At 66.4% G+C, this 16,823-nt stretch overlaps 1 protein-coding gene and 1 long non-coding RNA gene across 3 annotated transcripts; one reads left to right on the forward strand and one right to left on the reverse strand.

Moving 5' to 3' along the window:
* Nucleotides 1–18: 18 nt before the first annotated feature.
* LOC309883964 lies at nucleotides 19–1,641 on the forward strand. Its single transcript, XR_014318538.1, has 2 exons — nucleotides 19–681; nucleotides 765–1,641. It is a non-coding gene; the product is annotated as an uncharacterized lncRNA (long non-coding RNA).
* Nucleotides 1,534–13,817, reverse strand: SREBF1 (sterol regulatory element binding transcription factor 1). 2 transcript variants are annotated; one of them, XM_082772534.1, is made up of 19 exons: nucleotides 13,635–13,817; nucleotides 9,103–9,501; nucleotides 8,774–8,955; nucleotides 8,540–8,674; nucleotides 8,232–8,450; nucleotides 8,001–8,115; nucleotides 7,696–7,910; nucleotides 7,077–7,281; nucleotides 6,339–6,523; nucleotides 5,443–5,704; nucleotides 5,164–5,330; nucleotides 4,771–4,939; nucleotides 4,590–4,698; nucleotides 4,400–4,509; nucleotides 4,182–4,314; nucleotides 3,868–4,030; nucleotides 3,390–3,575; nucleotides 3,182–3,293; nucleotides 1,534–2,971 (listed from the first exon to the last, which is right to left on the reverse strand). In XM_082772534.1, exons 1-19 carry the CDS (start codon nucleotides 13,738–13,740, stop codon nucleotides 2,748–2,750), a joined length of 3,396 nt encoding a protein of 1,131 aa, XP_082628660.1. In that variant the 5' UTR covers nucleotides 13,741–13,817; the 3' UTR covers nucleotides 1,534–2,747. The 2 variants fall into 2 exon arrangements, with proteins under 2 accessions (XP_082628660.1, XP_082628659.1); XM_082772533.1 differs by having other exon boundaries at nucleotides 8,534–8,674.
* Nucleotides 13,818–16,823: the final 3,006 nt, after the last annotated feature.

The following is a 16,823-nucleotide window of genomic DNA, read 5'->3' on the forward strand; positions in this document are numbered from 1 at the left end:
GGGGGGGCCGTGTACGAAGGGGTCCCGGCGCTGTTGTCTTACTTTGGGGCCGCCGGACCCTGCGTGGGTCCCGGGGTCTCCGTATCTCACACTGATCTGATCTGAGATGTTGCCTTCAGCAAACCTCATGGTGTCTGTCTGTATATATGTGCGCGACGGAGAAAAGAAAAAAAAAAAAAAGAGAGAAAAAAAAAGGAAAAAAAGACAAAAAAAAGACAAAAAAAAAAAAAAGGAAAGAAAAGAAAAGAAAACAACAACGGCCTGCTGTCTGAAACACCACTTGGCTTTTTCCGTTTCGTTCTTCCATCTCCTGCCCTCTCCTCACCCTGCTGGGCACGGCCTCCCCAGGACGGGGACAGCGCTGGGACAGCCCTGCGCCAGCGGCCGTGTCCCCACCGGGGCTGCCCCAGCCCCGATTCCTCCCTTCTGCTTGCACCCACCCTCCTCCTGCCCTGTGGGGGGCTGGCGCTGCTGGGCTGGGGTCCCCAAAAGGCCACCCTCCTTCTGCTCTGCCTCGCCGAGACCTCGGCTCGCTGGGGATGGGCTTTGCTCCCTGCGCTTGGGCTTAAACCCCAAAGCTCTGGGTGCAAGCCCCATGGTCCTGGGTGCAAACCCCATGGCTCTGGTGCAAGCCCTATAGCTCTGGGTGCAAGCCCCATGGGCCTGGGTGCAAATCCCATAGCTCTGGGTGCAAACCCCATGGCCCTGGTGCAAGCCCCATTGCTCTGGGTGCACACCCCAAGGCTCTGGGAGCAAACCCCAAGGCTCTGGGAGCAAACCCCAAGGCTCTGGGTGTAAATCCCATAGCTCTGGGTGCAAACCCAGCTTTCCAGCCGGGTGCAGGTGGGTGCAAACAGCCCAGCAGCAGCTCCCTCTCAGCAGCACCGGTCCCCATTGGGGTGGGCAGCATTTGGGCTGCCCCCGCCCACCCCACGGGGATGCGGGACACCACGGGGAGGAACGGAGGAGACCCTCGTGTGGCGCTGGCTTGCCCCTCGCCACCAGCTCCCTTTGGCTTCCTCCACTCCGGGCTGCTTCAGCGGGGCTGCCCAGGGCGATTTAACCCCAAATCCCCCTCCTAAAAGGCGTGAGCTGCCCCCCCAGCAGCGCCGAGCATCCCAGGGGAAGGGGGCAGCCCCGTGCCCCCTCCATCCCACAACCCAGCCCTCACCCTCAAGGTTTGCTGGCCAAGAAATGTCTGTCGTTTCAGCAGCCTGCCTCGGACACGGGGACAAAAAACACACAAAAAAAAAGAAGAAAAAAAAAAAAAAAGGGGAGAAAAGAGACTAATAAAAATAATCAATTACAAAAAAATATAAAAAAATCATCCGTGTCCCTGGCAGCGCTGCCTGAAATCTGGCTATTTTTAGTGACATCTTGTACATATGACTGTAAAATGGTAAACCGTGTGTATTATATATTGCCTCATTATATAGTGTATATATATGTATACATATACATATATATAATATATATGAAGACTGTAAATGTTAAGACTAGTGTTCTTATTAGTATATTGCTTCACACTGAAGATTGTGTGTAACAAGCTGTTTCTAAAAGATGTTTATTTTCCTTAAGAGTAAAAAACAGGTCATTGCATTCAGAGCGTCAATAAAGATACAACGATTGTTTTGGAAGTACGTGGCGCCCTGCTCGTGGCCTGTGTTCCTCCCTGGCTGCCTGCCCCGCTGGCCCTTTGTCCCCAGGTGGCCCCCACCCCCAAAAAGGCTCGCTGTGGGGTTGGGGTTTTGGGGGGGGGGGAAGCTTGGGTATGGGGGCAGCAGCTCCGGTGCTCCCCACGCGCGTTGGGGCAGGGCGGTGGGTTTGGGGTGGCCCCATCCCTGTCCCCTTTGTCCCCCCCCCAACCCCGTTTTGTGCAAGGAAAGCACGACCCCACAGGCTGCCCACCCACCTGGGGGGGGTCTTTTTGCCCCAACCCATCTCGGCTTGCCCCCCCTCCAGTGTCAGAGCCCAGTCCAGCACGCAGCGGTATAAATAATCAGCTTTAATTGTCTGTACAAAACTCTCCAACTATGAAAATACCGTTTAAAAAGGCGAGGCAAAGGGATGGGGGGGGGGATGCTGGGGCGTGGCAGGGAGGGGGGGCTATGTACAAGGTGTGAGCAGCGAGGGGAGGGGATGGGGGCACCCACCAGCCCCCCCCAACACCCCCAAGGGGGGGGGGGCCTCCCCTTCTCCAAAAGCGCTCGGAGCTGGCGCTCGGCACCGGCTGCAGCAGCTCCAAACTGGGGGGGGGACTGGTCAGTGCTGGGGAGGGACGGGGAGGGACTGGGGGCCCCTCTTTCCTACCACGGGCACCACCTGGGAGACAAGACGGTGCCACCATAGCTGCCACCACGGGGCAAGCCCTCCTGCCCTCCCCAACGCTGGGGTGTCCCCCCCCCGGGGCTTGGGGACCGTGGAGAGGGGGACGGGCAGGGGCGCGCAGGGGAAAGGGGGGCGAGGACGGGCCCCAGCCCTGTGCCGGGGTGCAGCAAGGGGGTGTCGGGCAGCGGGGAGGAGGGTGGCCGAGCACCCCAGTGCCATGCAATACTGTGACAGTGTCACTAGATGTCCCCACGTCCTGGGGACACGCGGGGAGCACCCACTGGGGACGGTGACGAAGGGGACGCGGCACCCCGGCGCTCCTCCTGCCCGGCGCCTCCAAAAACCTTCAGCCCGTCCTGCAGCGGGGGCGAGGGCTTTGGGGTGACCCCATCCCCTGTCCCGTCCCCCCCCCACCCCGGCTATCCCGAGGTGACCGTGGTGCCGCTGCCCAGCTTGATGATCATCTGCTGGCAGTCGTGCAGCGTGCGGCGGTCGCCCAGCTTCTCCAGCGTGCGCGCCGCCTCCGCCAGCATCCCCACGCGCTGCCCGGGGGCCGAGAGGAAGCTGGGGGGCAGGTAGCAGGAGGCGAGCAGCAGGGCCTCGGCGTGCTCCCGCGGCGTGGGGTGGCTCTCGGGTTCGCCAGCTGCGGGGACAGAGCGGGCACCAGTCCCTCACCAGCCCTTTGGGTTCTCCGGGTATGCCGCGAGGCTATTTGGGCACCCCGCCGCCCAAAATATCGGGGGAGGAGCTCCCCCTATCCATGCCGTACCCCCTAAACACGGTGGTGGCGAGCAGCGGGGTGTCCCCGTGGGGTACCCGGTGCAGGGGGGGCTCCCCGAGACCCTTCACCCACCTGTTTTGCTGCCCTGCACCCCTCTCCTCCGCAGGCTGCGGTCCAGCAGCTGGTGGGTGCGCGTGGGGCTGGCGCGAGCCATCAGCCTGGCGGTGGCTTCGTGCAGGAACACCTAGGAGGAGGAGGAGGAAGAGGAGGAAGAAGAGGAGGGTTGGAGGGCACGGTGGGCATCCCCACGGGGCTCTCCGAGGCTGGAAGGGGGGCTCACCCTGCGCATGGCGGGCCGGAGGGTCTGCGCCAGGCGCCGCAGGGTGCTGAGGTCCTGCTGGAAGCCGCGGAGCTCCAGGGCGGACGCCTGGTAGGCGCCGCGGAGCTGCTGGCTGGCGCTCATCTGCTGCTGCCACAGGTTGGTGCGGGTGACGAGGAGCAGGTCGCAGAGCAGGAGCTGCACCGCCTGCAAGGAATTGGGGAGGGGGGAGACACACACACACAAAGGGGAGCGGGGGTGGGCAGTGAGCGGGACAGACGGACGGGGCGCACCCCGACACCCTCTCCCCGTGGGCGGGCGGCGCTGCGCGGGACCCCCGCCGGGCTGCATGGCAGGGGCATTGCACTCCCAGTCTGACACATGCAATGCAACTACAATGCACCCCCGCGAGGGCCGGGGACGCCTCCTGCGTTTTGGCAACCCACCCCCTCCCCAAAAAAATAATAAAAAAAACCGCTCCCAGCTTCCCCAGCCTCACCTTGTCGATGGTGCACTTGGGGGGGCTGCTGAGCTCCAGGCTCTCCCGCAGGCAGCTGCTGGCCTTCTCGCAGTGGTTCAGGCTGGCCTGGCTCCCGTCCTGCTTGCTCAGCATGGCCCGGACAGCCTTGAAGGAGTGCAGCGCGGCACGGGGAAGGGGCTTCCTGCACGGGGACGGGGAGCACGGTGACCACGGACCCCTCGCTGAGAACGGTGAAGCCCCCTCCAGCAGGCGCAGGGGCTGCGCCGACCCCAAATAAAAGGGGATGTAGAAGAAGAGCTGGCACCCTGCGCCCCGCCACCCCCAGCACTCACTCAGAGCCCTGCAGCACCCGGGGCATGGTCTCCACCAGCGGGTAGAGGCGCTCGGCCCCCTCCTCGTCTCCCTGCAGCCAGTGGATAACGGCGCCGATGACGGACGCCCACCACTTGGACACGGGGTCTGTGCCTGCGGGGTAGAAATGGACATGGGAACAGGGTGTCCATGGCCAGCCCGCTGCCCCCATGCAGTGCCCAGGGGACGCCGGCCTCACCAGTCACCGCCGCCAAGCCGCAGCTGATGGAGGGCGCGGGGCCGGGCGCGCCGCTGGCGTCGGAGCAGCCGTTGAGCAGCTGGAGGTACTCCAGGGCATCCGAAAAGCGCCTGGTGGGGCAGCAGAGGGGACGTGAGCGGGGCTGGACCCCCGGTGAGCAAAGGGAAGGGGTGCCCACCCCGACACTCACCCCTCTCCCTGCGCCGCGGGGCGGCCGGGCTCGGGCATGGCCACGCAGCACAGCGCCTTCTCCAGGAGGTGCTCGCGGAAGAGCTGGGTCACCTGCGCCAGCGGGTCCACTGCGGGGCAAAAGGGGTCAGCCCCCAGCCCCAAAATGGATAAGGGGGGGTACTGGGGGGTTGAGGGGGTACCTGGGTTGCCGGCGGAGCTGTAGATGGTCTCCCTTGGGGCGCCCTTGACGGCCCAGTCGCCGTCCACGAAGAAGCGGTGGCCCAAGGGGTGGCAGAGCCACTGCATGGCGGGGGGCACGGCCCCGCCGTGGGACAGGGCCACGCGCCGGGCACTGCACAGGAAGGGGCGCTGCGGGGAGAGCACAGCGTTGGGGTGGGGAAAGGAGGGGGTCCCCAGGTCCCATCGATGGAGGGGGACACGACACCAAGCCCTGCAGTTTGGGGACAGGCGGCCACATCGAGCCACCAGGTCCCACGGCACAGCTGGGGACGGACACGCCGCCGGGCACCCCGCCAAGCCCCCCGCAGGCAAATGGGGCCGCTCCCCACCCCCTGCACCCCCCCCAAACTCACGGCCAAGAAGTGGAAGCAGCGGTGCAGGCTGGCCTTGACGCGCAGGGCGGCCGCCACGTAGATCTCAGCCAGGGCAGCCACGGACACGGCGTCGCCGGCGCACTCGGCCAGGTTGACGGCGCTGAGCGCCAGGTTGATGGCCAGCAGGTGCCCCCCGGCCTGCTTCCCTGCGGGGACCCCCACCGGGCGGGGAGGGCGTCAGCAGGCAGCGTGGCAACACCCCCTCCCCAAAAAAAACCCCTCCGTAACCCATCCCCATCCCCGTGGCACGGCGCCTACCCGCGAGGTGCAGCTGGTGCAGGCGGTGGTACGCCATGGCGGCGTCGCGGGCGCTCTGACGGACGTGGGCGCGGGGCGGGGGGTCCGGGCGCAGCCCCCCGGCGCGGGCGGCCAGCCAGCGGCCCACCCAGAGGCGCTGCAGGAGGTGGCGCAGGAGGGTCCAGAGCAGGCTGCAGGCCAGGTCCCCGTGGGAGGCGGGCAGGGGGCGGCCCAGGGCCCCCAGCGCCGTGCGCAGGTGCTGAGCCCCCTGCGCGAAGTCGCCCTGCGGGGACCCCCCCCACCATGGGGTATTAGCACGGGGAGGCGGGGCCAAGGAGGTGGGCGGGGATAGGGGCGGGGTTAGGGGTTGCGGGCGTGGTCATGGTTGGGGGCGTGGTTAAGGCTTGGGGGCGTGGCCACGTTTGGGGGGCTTGGCGAGAGGGGAGGAGGTTGGGGGACATGGAGGGGGTGTGGCCAAGGAGGGTGGGGGTGTGGTCAAGGAGGTGGGGGCGTGGTCAAGGAGGGGAGGGGCCAATGAGGATATGTGGGTGGGGTCATGAGGTGGGAGGGGTCAGGGAAAGGGGTGTGGTCAGGAGGTGGGGGCGTGGCCCCATCCCAAGGGGTGTGAATGGGTGGAAGTGGGTGGGGTCATGGTGGGTGGGCGGGGCTAATCCAGGTGGAAGGGGTGTGGCCAATATGTGTGGGCGGGGCTAATAGCAATGAGGTGGGCGTGGCATTGGGAAAGTGGGTGGGGCAATCACTGGGAGGGGGTGGAGACAGGGCCAGGGGAGAGGGGTGGGGGGCATCGGGGGGGCGGGGCCACGACGGGTGGGGCACTGGGAAATGGGCGTGGCTTTTGGAAGTGGGTGGCGCTTGTGTGCAGTGGGCGGGGCTTGTGGGCAGTGGGCGGGGCTTACCCGTTCGAGGTCGAGGTCGGCCTGGCGGCGGTGGCGCCAGAAGAGGACGGAGGGCTCGGAGTGCGGGGGGGTGACGGGCTCCCCGCAGACGAAGAGCCGCACCACCGCCCCCAGCACCAGCGCCGCGTTCAGCCCCCAGAACACCAGCGTGGGCCACAGCCACTGCGACCACCCCCACGGCTCCTCTGCGCGGGGACCGCGGTCAGCGGCATCCAGCCCCGTGGAGACCACCCCAGTGGCCTCCACCCCAGTGTGCCCACCCCAGTGACCTCCACCCCAAAGTGCCCACCCCATTGACCTCCACCCTAATGGTACCCACCCCAGTGGCCTCTACTCCCATAGTGTCCACCCCAGTGGCCTCCATCCCAAGGGTGCCCACCCAGTGACCTCCACCCCCGTGGTGCCCATCCCAGTGGCCTCCATCCCAATGACACCCACCCCAGTGGCCTCCATCCTAATGGTACCCACCCCAGTGACCTCCAGCCCCATGGTGTCCACCCCAGTGACCTCCACTCCCATAGTGCCCACCCCAGTGGCCTCCATCCCAGTGGTGCCCACCCAGTAGCCTCCATCCCCATGGCCTTCACCCCCACCCCAACACCCTGCACCCCAACAGCCTCCAAACCACCCCACCAGCCTCCAGCCCACCCCAACATCCTCCACCCAAAGCCTTTACCCCACCCACAGCCTCCAGCCCACCCCTACCCCAATGACCTCCACCCTTGTGCCGGCGCTTACCCGCGGTGCCGGGCTCGGCCATGATGCTCCTGCCAGGCCCCGCAGTGCCCGGGCTCCCCACGGGGGTTGGGGCGCTGGAGCCTCGCAGGAGGGAGGCCAGGGGGTTGAAGGAGAGGCAGAGGAAGACGAAGGCGCAGAGGGCCATGCGGGAGCGATCCAGCATGCCCTGGCTGCCGGGAGAGGGCAGCGGGCGCTCCTGCTTCACCTGGGTGGGTAGCCCCTCTGTGAGCCTCAGGAACGGGGCACATGGGGCAGAGCATGGGGCACAGGGACACGGGCACAGATATAGGGACGTGGGGCACGGCCATGGGGCAGAAGAGTGGGCATGGAGCATGGGGCATGGAGAAGAGGGTTTGGGGTATGGGCATGGTGTGGATTATACGGGGCATGGGCGTGCAGCACGGTGGCGAGGCACAGGGCATGGATATGGGATATGGGGTGCAGGATACGTGCACGAGGTCCTTAGCAAGGGTGTTTCATCCCCCACATCCCTCCCTCCAGCCCCACACGGGGCGAGGAGCACCCTAAGGGACAAAGGGCCGGGTTCCCACTCCAGCATCCCTCCCCACTTGGCTCCTGGCCCCCTGGGGACCCCCCCATCCCCATGCACCCCCCGCACCTTGCCGTGGTCGCAGAGGGGGCTGTCGGGCTCCGAGTCGCTGCTGCTGGTGCTGCTGCCCCCGCTGAGGGAGAGGGGGCTGCCCCGGGAGGGGGACCCCACGTCGGAGGGCGGCGGCGTCAGCATCTCCATCACCTCCGCCTTCACCACCTCCATGGGGGCCTCCGCCTTGGCCCCCCCGCTGCTGCAGGAGGCCACCAGGTCCTTGAGGGACTCTGCGGGGAGCGGGACAGGGCTGAGACGGGTTGGGGGGGGGACGACACAAAAGGATCCTGGACAGCACCTGCCCGCCCTATGGCACTCACTGCTCTTCTGCACGGCCATCTTCAGGCTGAGGTTCTCCTGCTTCAGCTTCTGGTTGCTCTGCTGCAGGTAGCGGATGTACTCGATGGCTTTCCTCAGGATCGCCGACTTGTTGAGCTGCAGGAGGCCAGGGGAGGGGGCTCAGCCCCGCTGCCAGCAGCCCCCTCCTCACCCCCAGCCCCTGCGCCCTTTGCGCCCCCCGGCCCCGGCGCGGCACGGCGCGGCGCACCCACCTTGGCCTCGGTGCCCACCACCAGGTCCTTGAGCTCCACGATCTTGTCGTTGATGGAGGAGCGGTAGCGCTTCTCGATGGCGTTGTGCGCCGTCCTCTTCTCCCCCTTGCCCTGCACCAGCGCCGGCTTCCCGCTGGGCGCCAGCCGGTTGATGGGCAGCTTCTCGGCGTCCACCACCAGCGGCACGGTGGCCAGGATGGTCCCTCCGCTCACCAACGCCTGTAGGGACGCAGGGAGGCATCACCCGGGGGGTCCCCGAGCGTCCCCAGCCCACCCCACAGCCCCTCCATGGGGGCACCTACCGGCACCTGCAGCGGGGCCGCGGTGCCGCCGGCGCTGGTGGCCAGGGAGGCGATGCCGGAGGTCTTGGCGCTGCCGGCGTCCGTCTTGACGGCCGTGAGCAGCAGGGAGTCAGCCTTGATGAAATGGGGCTGCAGCAGCACCTGGGGGGTGATAAAGGGTGGGAGGGGGTGGTCAGAGGGGCTGGGGTGCCACCAGACCCCCCCCCCTTTGACGTGCGTAATCCTCGGTTTGGGGCTTACCGGCACCGGCTGGATCTGGGGTGAGACGGGCTGGGGGGTGGCGGTGGTGGTGGCAGGGGGGGGTCCAGGGGCCAGGAGCTGCTGGGGTGCCACGCTCTGCACGGGGCCGGGCAGCGTCGCCACGGGTTGGACCGGCTGTGGGGTGGGCAGGGGGCTCTGCCCAGCCCCCCCGGGCTGCACGGCTGGGCACGGAGCAGAGGGCGGCGTTAGGGGACCTCCAGCTCCCAGCCAGACCCCCCCCCCGCACTGAGCCCCCTGCCCAAAATCAGGCAGCCCTGACCCCCCCCTCCTCCCTCTACCACCCCCCCTGTGGACCCCAAAATCCTCACCGGGGAAGCTGTGCTGGTTCTGGAAGCCCACCAAGGGCTGGGGGCTGAACTGGCCGGGGGACGCGGGGACGAAGCTGGGGGGGGGCAGCATCACGCCGGGCTGGGGCTGGCTGCTGGGCACGGCCGACGGCTCCTCCTTCACCCCCGGGGCTGTTGGGGGGCCGGGGGCTGGCAGGAGAGGGGCAGGGGGCTGTGGGGTGAAGGGTGCCAGCCCCGGGGGGCCCGGGTACACGTTGCCCTGGGGGGCGGCGGGGGGCGGATTGCTGGGCCCCAGGTAGGTGCCGAGGGTGCTCGGGGCCGGGGGGAGCCCGGGGGGCACGGTGCTGTCGGGGGCACCGAAGGGAGGGTCGAAGAGCCCCGAGAAGTCATTGTCCGAGGTGTTGATCAGCTGGAGCATGTCTGCAAAACAGCCCCCCCCCCGCGGCCCGTCAGCGGTGGGCCCGGAGCTTTCCAAGGGGTCCCCAAAACCCTCGGGGGTCCCCAGCCCCACGGCGCTCAGTCCTGCTCGGGGCTTTGGGGAGGGATCCCCACAGCCAGGGGTCTTCTCCAGAGAGAAATTCCCAGGGAAGGGCCGTGCCCTGTTCCCCCCAGGCGCTCTGACAGTGGGGAAACTGAGGCACGGCGCTCACATGGTGGGGCTGGGGTCTGCCCCCCCCCCCCGGTTCAGAGGTTTCCAGCCCAGCCTGGGGTTCAGCGGGGCTGCTCTCAGCCCGGGGGGGGGGGGCACACACCCCCTCACTCATTTCCCATACACCAGGAACCCTGACAGCCCCCAAAGCAGCCCCCTTATCGGGGGGAGGGAGCAGGTTTGGGTGGGGATGGGGAGGTGCCACACCCCGGCCCCCCCCACCCCAGCAGAGCAGCATGGCAAGCGCAGGGTTAAACAGCACGGATCTCGGGGGTCTGCCCCCCTCACCGGGGGGGGCACAGACCCGGGGACACCCCCACAGCCATGCCCCAGCCCCCCCCCATCACCGCAGCCCTCCATTCCCCCAGGGGATGCCCGTATCGGGGTGCCCCCACTTGGGCACCCCCAGCACGGAGACACCCCAAAGCTGCCTCCACCGCGATGACGCACGGGGAGGGGGGGTCTCACCGAGGCACCCCCAGACCCCCAGACCCCAGGACACCCCCAGCGAGGCTCCCCACACCCCGGGGCACCCCAGGCAGCGGGAAGGGACCGCGGCGAAGCCCCCCCTGAGACGCGGGGAGGATGAGGATGAGGCCGGGGGTACCTTCCCGCGCGGCCGGCGGGGTGGGCGCAAGCGGGGGGTCTCCGAGCGGAGACCGAGGCCTCCTCTCAACCTCGTGCCGAGGAGGCACTGGGATATTTCGGAGCCCTTTTTTTCTCGCCTCCTCTCCCCGCGGGGCCCTCCCTGCATCGCCGCCCGCGCCAGGCCTGGAGCGGGGCCGGCGATGGGGTGATGCCGACTCCGCCAATCGCCGCCCGCGCGCCCGCCGGCCGCCCCCAGACAGCCCCGCGGCCGCGCCAAGGTGAGCCAGGCCGGGTAACTCGCGGGCACCCCGCCGGCACCCGCCGCGGTTACTCGGGGTCAGCCGCCCTCGACACCTTCGCCACGAGCCCCCCGAATCCATCCCGGGCACGCCGGGGTGCCCCTCGCCACCCCCTGCGCCCCAGCACCCCCCCCCCCCCCCGTGCCTGCTGCGGGTGGGTGATGGAGGAGATGTCCCGCATGGAGAGGGGGCTGCTTTGAACCCCTATAAGGGGTCAGCGCCCCGATTTGCACCGGGGGGCTTTCCAGGGGGCTCTAAGCCTCAGACCCCACAGCTCAAGAGACCCCCAAGGCTCCCCCGTGGCGCAGAGGGGGGGCTCTCCCCTCCCACCCCAATACCCAGCAGGGATTTATTTGCCTCCCGTGGCACCCTACAAGCAGCTGCCCCCACCCTGGGGCTCTGCCCCCAGCTGGAGGTGCCAGGGCTGCCCCCACCCCATTGTTTTGGGGGAGCATGTGGGGCAGGGCTGCGCACCCGTGGGTCCCGGTGGGCGCAGAGCACCCAGGGCCCTGACCACCAGAGGACCCCCAGGGTGGGCGCAGGGACCCCGTGGCCACGTGGGGACCACAACAAACCCATGGGGGGGGGGGGAGCAGGAGGTGGGGCAGATGGCCACGCACTGCAAAACCCTTTTGGCTTCTCACCTCCCCACCCTACAAGCAGCTGGGGGCAGCCCCACAGAGCCCACAGAGCCCCTCAGCAGGGGGACAGCCCCCCATGTGGGGTGTAAGGGCAGGGCAATGGGGCCGTGCAGAGCCCCCAGGACCATATATATTTCTAACAGCCCTTTACCAAAAATCTCTAGAAAACCCTCCCCATAAATACCACCAACACACCCAGACCCTCTCTATAGGGCCAAAGAAACACCCCCAGAGGGACACTCTCACCCCACACCCCCATCCCTCTGCTCCCCACGGCTTCCCGGGGCTCACGGCCAAACAAAGCGGGGTGTCACGGCGGTGGCTGCCCGCTGGTGACCCGGCGCACCGTGTCAGCCCTGGTTCGGGGCCAAGGAGGGCAGAGGGGACGCCAGCGCGGCTGTGGGGCACGACACCCCGCAGCCAAAGTCCTCGTGGGGGAGCCGGGCGGCAGGATGCATCGCTTCCCCCGCTGCTGCCAGCCGGTTAAAGGTCACCCCTTGGGGTTTGGGTTTGGGTTCGGTGCCAGCACGGGGACAACGCGACGGCCCCGGAGAGGGGGCTCCCGGCACCGACCTCCCCGAGCGTCCCGTGGGTGCTGCGGGGTGCCGGGGGGGTTTGGGTGGCCCCACACCCTCTCCCCACCCCGCCGCGTGCTCCACCGGCTGGGCCGGTCTGTGCCGGGGATGCCTCGGGGCCCCGACGCTCGGCGAGCTCAGCCGGGACGGGCGCCACGTGCTGCCGGCCGGGGAACCTGTTTGGTGCTGGGGGAGGGATGGGTATGGGGACGGGGGTGGGAACGGGTATGGGTAGGGGTAGGGGTATGGGAATGGGTGCAGGGACGTGGACAGGTATGGGTATGGGTTGGGTGAGGGTATGGGAACGTGTATGGGTATGGGAATGGGTGTGGGAATAGGTACAGTTGTGGCTATGGTTATGGGAACAGGAATGGGACTTGTATGGGTATGGGAATGGTTATGGGAATGGGTACAGTTATGGGTACAGTTATGGGAACAGGAATGGGAACGTGTATGGGTATGGCAATGGTTATGGGAACAGGAATAGGAATGGGTATGGGTATGGGAACGGTTATGGGAATAGGTACGGTTGTGGGTACGGTTATGGGAACGGGAATGGGACTTTTATGGGTATGGGAATGGTTATAGGAACAGGAATGGTTATGGGTATGGTTATGGGAATGGGAATGGGAACATCTATGGGTATGGGAATGGTTATGGGAATGGGAATAGGAACATGTATGGGTATGGGAACGGTTATGGGAATGGCAATGGGAACATCTATGGGTATGGGAATGGTTATGGGAACAGGAACGGTTATGGGTACGGTTATGGGAATGGGAATAGGAATGTGTATGGATATGGGAATGGTTATGGGAACGGGTACGGTTATGGGAACCCTTATGGGATCGGGTACAGCTCGGCGCAGGGGAGCAGATCCCGCTGGCCCCATCCGCACCGTGCAGCCCCCCTCCCTAAAGGACCCGGTACCGAGGGCTCCGGGCCCGGGGATGCTCCGCAGAGCCCCGGGGCCGGTTCTCCCCCTCCCCTTTCCTCCCTTCCCTTCCCCCCCCCCCGCCCCGGGAAGCCAGGAGGAATGACCGGGAGTAACCCCGGCGGTGACGCTACCGCGGGGCGGGGCTGGCGGCGACACAAGGCTGGGGGGGGGCGGGGGGGGCGGCGGGGCTGCCCCGACACCGGCACCGAACCCCCGGGACGGGGGTGGGGGGGGACACCCGGTACCCGAACCCCCCGGATCGAGCACGACGCAACCCAGCAGCGACTCCGCGCCCCCCAAAACCCCAAATCCTTCTTCCCCCCCGGGCCCCCCCGGGCTGTGCTACGGCTCTCCGGTATTGCACCGAGCCCCCGGTGTTGCACCGAGCCCGCTGCCCCCCCCCCCATTCTCCGGTATTGCACCGGGCGTTGCACCCCCCGTGGCCACGCGTGGCTTCCCGGCCGGGCACCGAGCACCGGGCACCGGGCACTGCACCCCCCACGGCCACGCGTGGCTTCCCGGTATCGCAGCGAGCCCCCCCCTATTGCACCGAGCCCCCCCTATTGCACCGAACCCCGGTTTTGCACCGAGCCCCCCCTTATTGCACCGAACCCCGGGTGCGCACCGAGCCCCGGGTGCGCACCGAGCGCGCAGCCCCGGTCCCAGCCGTCCCCATCCCGGCACCCCATATCCCCCATCCCGCTGCCCCCATATCCCCCATCCCGCTTCCCCCAGCCCCCCCCAATCCCTGTAACCCTCCCCCAATCCCTCTTCCCCTACTTCCCTCAATCCCAGCGCCCCCATAACCCGGTGCCCCCCCCCTCCACCTCCCCAAAACCCGGGGCTCCCCGGGCTCCCCCGCACCGTCGATGTCGCTGAGCAGCGCCGTGTCGATGTCGCTGCCCCCGGGCAGCCCCAGGGCCGGGGCCAGCCCGTCCAGGCTCCCGTCGTCGAAGGCGAGGGCGCTCATCCCCGCAGCTCAGCACCGGCGGCGCCGCCCGGCCGCGGCCGCTCGCACCATGAGCGCCGGGGACCTGCGGCCGGGAGGGGCGGGAGCCACCGGGGGGGGTGGGGGGGGGGAGGGCGGGACGAGGGGCGGCCCCGGGAACGGCCCCCGGAACGGCTCCGGCAACGGCACCCCCTCCTCGGGGTGCTGCTCCCCCCCTGTGGGGTGTCCGTGTCTGCAGCAGGGTCCTGGGTAGAGAGTTGTTGGGCACCTGGGAACCAAGTGGATCGATAGCTGGGCACCAAATTAATCAATAGGTGGGCACTAAATTAATCAATCCCTGGGCACCAAATTAATCAATACCCGGGCACCAAGTTCCTGGGCACACAATACTTGGGTACCAAATAAATATCTGGGCTTCAAATAAATCAATTCCTGGGCACCAGACAGCCAGGCACCAAATAAATCCCTGGGCGCCAAATTAAAGCCCTGGGCACCCAGTACCTGTGCACCCAGTACCTGGGAACCAGATCAATACCTGGGCATTAAATAAATCAATATCTGGGCACCAAATAAATCAATACCCAGGCAAAAAGTTCCTGGGCACCCAGTACTTGGGTACCAAATCAATACCTGGGCACCAAATTAATGAATACCTGGGCACCAAGTACCTGGGCACCCAGTACTCAGGAACCAAATAAATATCTGGGCACCAAATAAATCAATACCTGGGCACTGAATCAATACCTGGGCACCAGACATCCAGGTGCCAAAAAAATAAATCCCTGGGCACCAAGTTAAATCCCTGGGCATCAAGTACCTGGGTGCCAAATAACTACCCAGGCACCAAATCAATATCTGGGCACCAAATAAATGCGTGGGCACCAAATAAATAAATACCTGGGCACCAAATACCAGGGCACCAAATAAATAACCGTGCACCAAATAAATATCTGGGCTCCAAATACCTGGGCTGCCCCGGCATCATGCACCCAGGGGAGCTCGGAGGGGCCCAGCGCAGCCAGAGGGTGCTCACAGAGGGGGGGGTGCTGGGATTTTGGGGGATCCCCTTGTGTTTTGTCTCAGCTCCGGGAATAACTTGGGAAAACGAAACCAACTGCGCCAGCAGCCCCTCTGAAGTTTGCCTGCTCTGCCAAGCAGGACAGAGGCTGCCCAATAAGTAATGAAAGCTGGCTGCACCCTAAAATCCTCCCCCCCCCCCCCGGTGCACCCCTGTGCAAAGCCCTGTGTGGGGCACCCCATGGTGGTGGCAGAGCTGGGGGGCTCAGCCCAGCCCCGCTCTGGCTGGAGCTGCTCAGGTGTTCTCAGAGGCTGTTGAAACCCCCCCCAGGAGCCCCCTAACTTGCCATGGGGTGCCTCAGGGGGGCTGCATGCTATCTCTGCACCCCCCCCCTATTTTATTAGGGTCGCTGTGGGGGCGGTCGTGCCGTGTCCCACAACGCAGCTGAGCGCAAACGCGAGGGTCGCACCCCTTTAATAACCCACCGCGAGACACGGGGGGGGGGGGGAACCAAAAAACCCCCCAAAACCACCCAAACAGCTTTATTCCCACTCCAACCTAGATTCCTCAGGGCCCCTTCCCATCCCACGCCCCCCAAAAAAAACAGAAAGGCCGCGCTCCCCGGGGCCCCCCCCACACCATGGGGTCACCAAACGGCACCCGCGGGGTGGTGGGCGAGGGTCTGGGGTCCCAGGCCGGCCGGGTGGGCTGGGTGGTGGCGGAGGGGCTGCCACGCGGGGTGGGGCTCCCCGAGGGTAAGCTCGGTTGGGTTGCGCGGGGGGTAAGGAAAAAAAAAAAAAAAACCCCGCCCGTAGAACCAGCGCCACGCAGCCAATAAGCGCGGCGGCCGGAGTGGAGTGATCCTGCATCACGGCGCGGGGCCCGCGATTACATCATGTCGGGGCCGCCGGGATCCGCCGCCGGGGCCACGTGGTGCTGCCCGAGCCGCCGGGACGCTCAACTTCCCCGGCACGGGGCAAGGAGGAGATGGGAAACGAACCGCGGCCACCACGGCGAGCGCTGGGCGCACGGATGGATGGGCTCGAGTGGCCACCTTGGGCTCAAGTGGCCACTTCGGGCTCATGTGGCCGCTTCAGGCTCATGTGGCTGCATCGGGTTCATGTGGCTGCATCGGGCTTGTATGGCCACTTTGGGCTCATGTGGCCACTTTGGGCACGTGGCCACACCGGGTTCGTGTGGCCACTTTAGGCTCCTGTGGCCACTTAAGGCTCCTGTGGCCACTTTGGACTCTTGTGGCCACTTTGCGCCCGTGGCCACCTCGGGCTCGCAGCACCAGGGCTGCCCCCAGCACCCCGACCCCAGCACCCCGACCCCAGCACCCCTCGTGCAGCTGGCACCCGCTGCCCCCAACCACTGCTGTCCCTCCGTGCCCCTCATGCCCGGGGTTGTTGTGCCCCAGCGGGTGCTGCCAGCGGATCCAAAGCCTCTCCCTCGTTACCCGAGGCTGCGGTGGCAGCCGTCCCCTCCGGAGGCACCTGGGTCCCTGCTGGAGGTAGAGGAAGGATTTGGGGTCCAGGGATCTCTGCCCCATGCACAGGGGGGGCAGCGCACCCGTCTGGTGCCCACCGCAGGGCATGGCGCTGCAGGTTTGCTCCTGGAGCTTTTTTTGGGAATTCCTGCTCAGCAGCTGAGCACCTCCCCGAGCTGTGCGCCCACCAGGATGTTTCCAACACAGGCACGAGCTCAGCAGCCCTGCCCCTCAAAAACGAGGATGTGGGGAGCAAATTCCTGGCCCGTGACTCAGGAGAAGCTTGGGTTGGGAACCTGGGGGCACCGCAGCGCCCAGCAGCTCGTCCCCAGCCGCTTTCTAGCTCACCAAAAAGCTGATCCCAAGCCACCCCCCGAGGCCCACCAGGGCACCCCGGGCACAAGAGGTGTCCCCCAAGCACCCCCCGTGCCCGTCCCCAGCCAAGACACCCGAGGGACAGAGAGCGCAGGGCCCGGTGACACGAGTAGTGCGTTTATTGGAGAATCTCACATGCAGGAACCAAAGTAGAGATGATTTCTGGAACAAGTTAAACGACGGCGGATTAATACAGGTGTATCTCCCGTAAGTGAACACTTG

This window comes from Aythya marila, assembly GCF_965140915.1.
Source record: "Aythya marila genome assembly, chromosome: 15".
NCBI lineage: Eukaryota > Metazoa > Chordata > Aves > Anseriformes > Anatidae > Aythya > Aythya marila.

Excerpts from the sequence above, each read along its gene's own strand:
- SREBF1 (XM_082772533.1), bottom strand. The coding sequence starts at position 13,740 with ATGAGCGCCCTCGCCTTCGACGACGGGAGCCTGGACGGGCTGGCCCCG. Across the intron at positions 9,502-13,634 it reads GCTGCTCAGCGACATCGACG|ACATGCTCCAGCTGATCAAC; the intron begins GTGCGGGGGAGC and ends GCTGTTTTGCAG. Across the intron at positions 7,911-8,000 it reads GATGGCCGTGCAGAAGAGCA|AGTCCCTCAAGGACCTGGTG; the intron begins GTGAGTGCCATA and ends CGCTCCCCGCAG.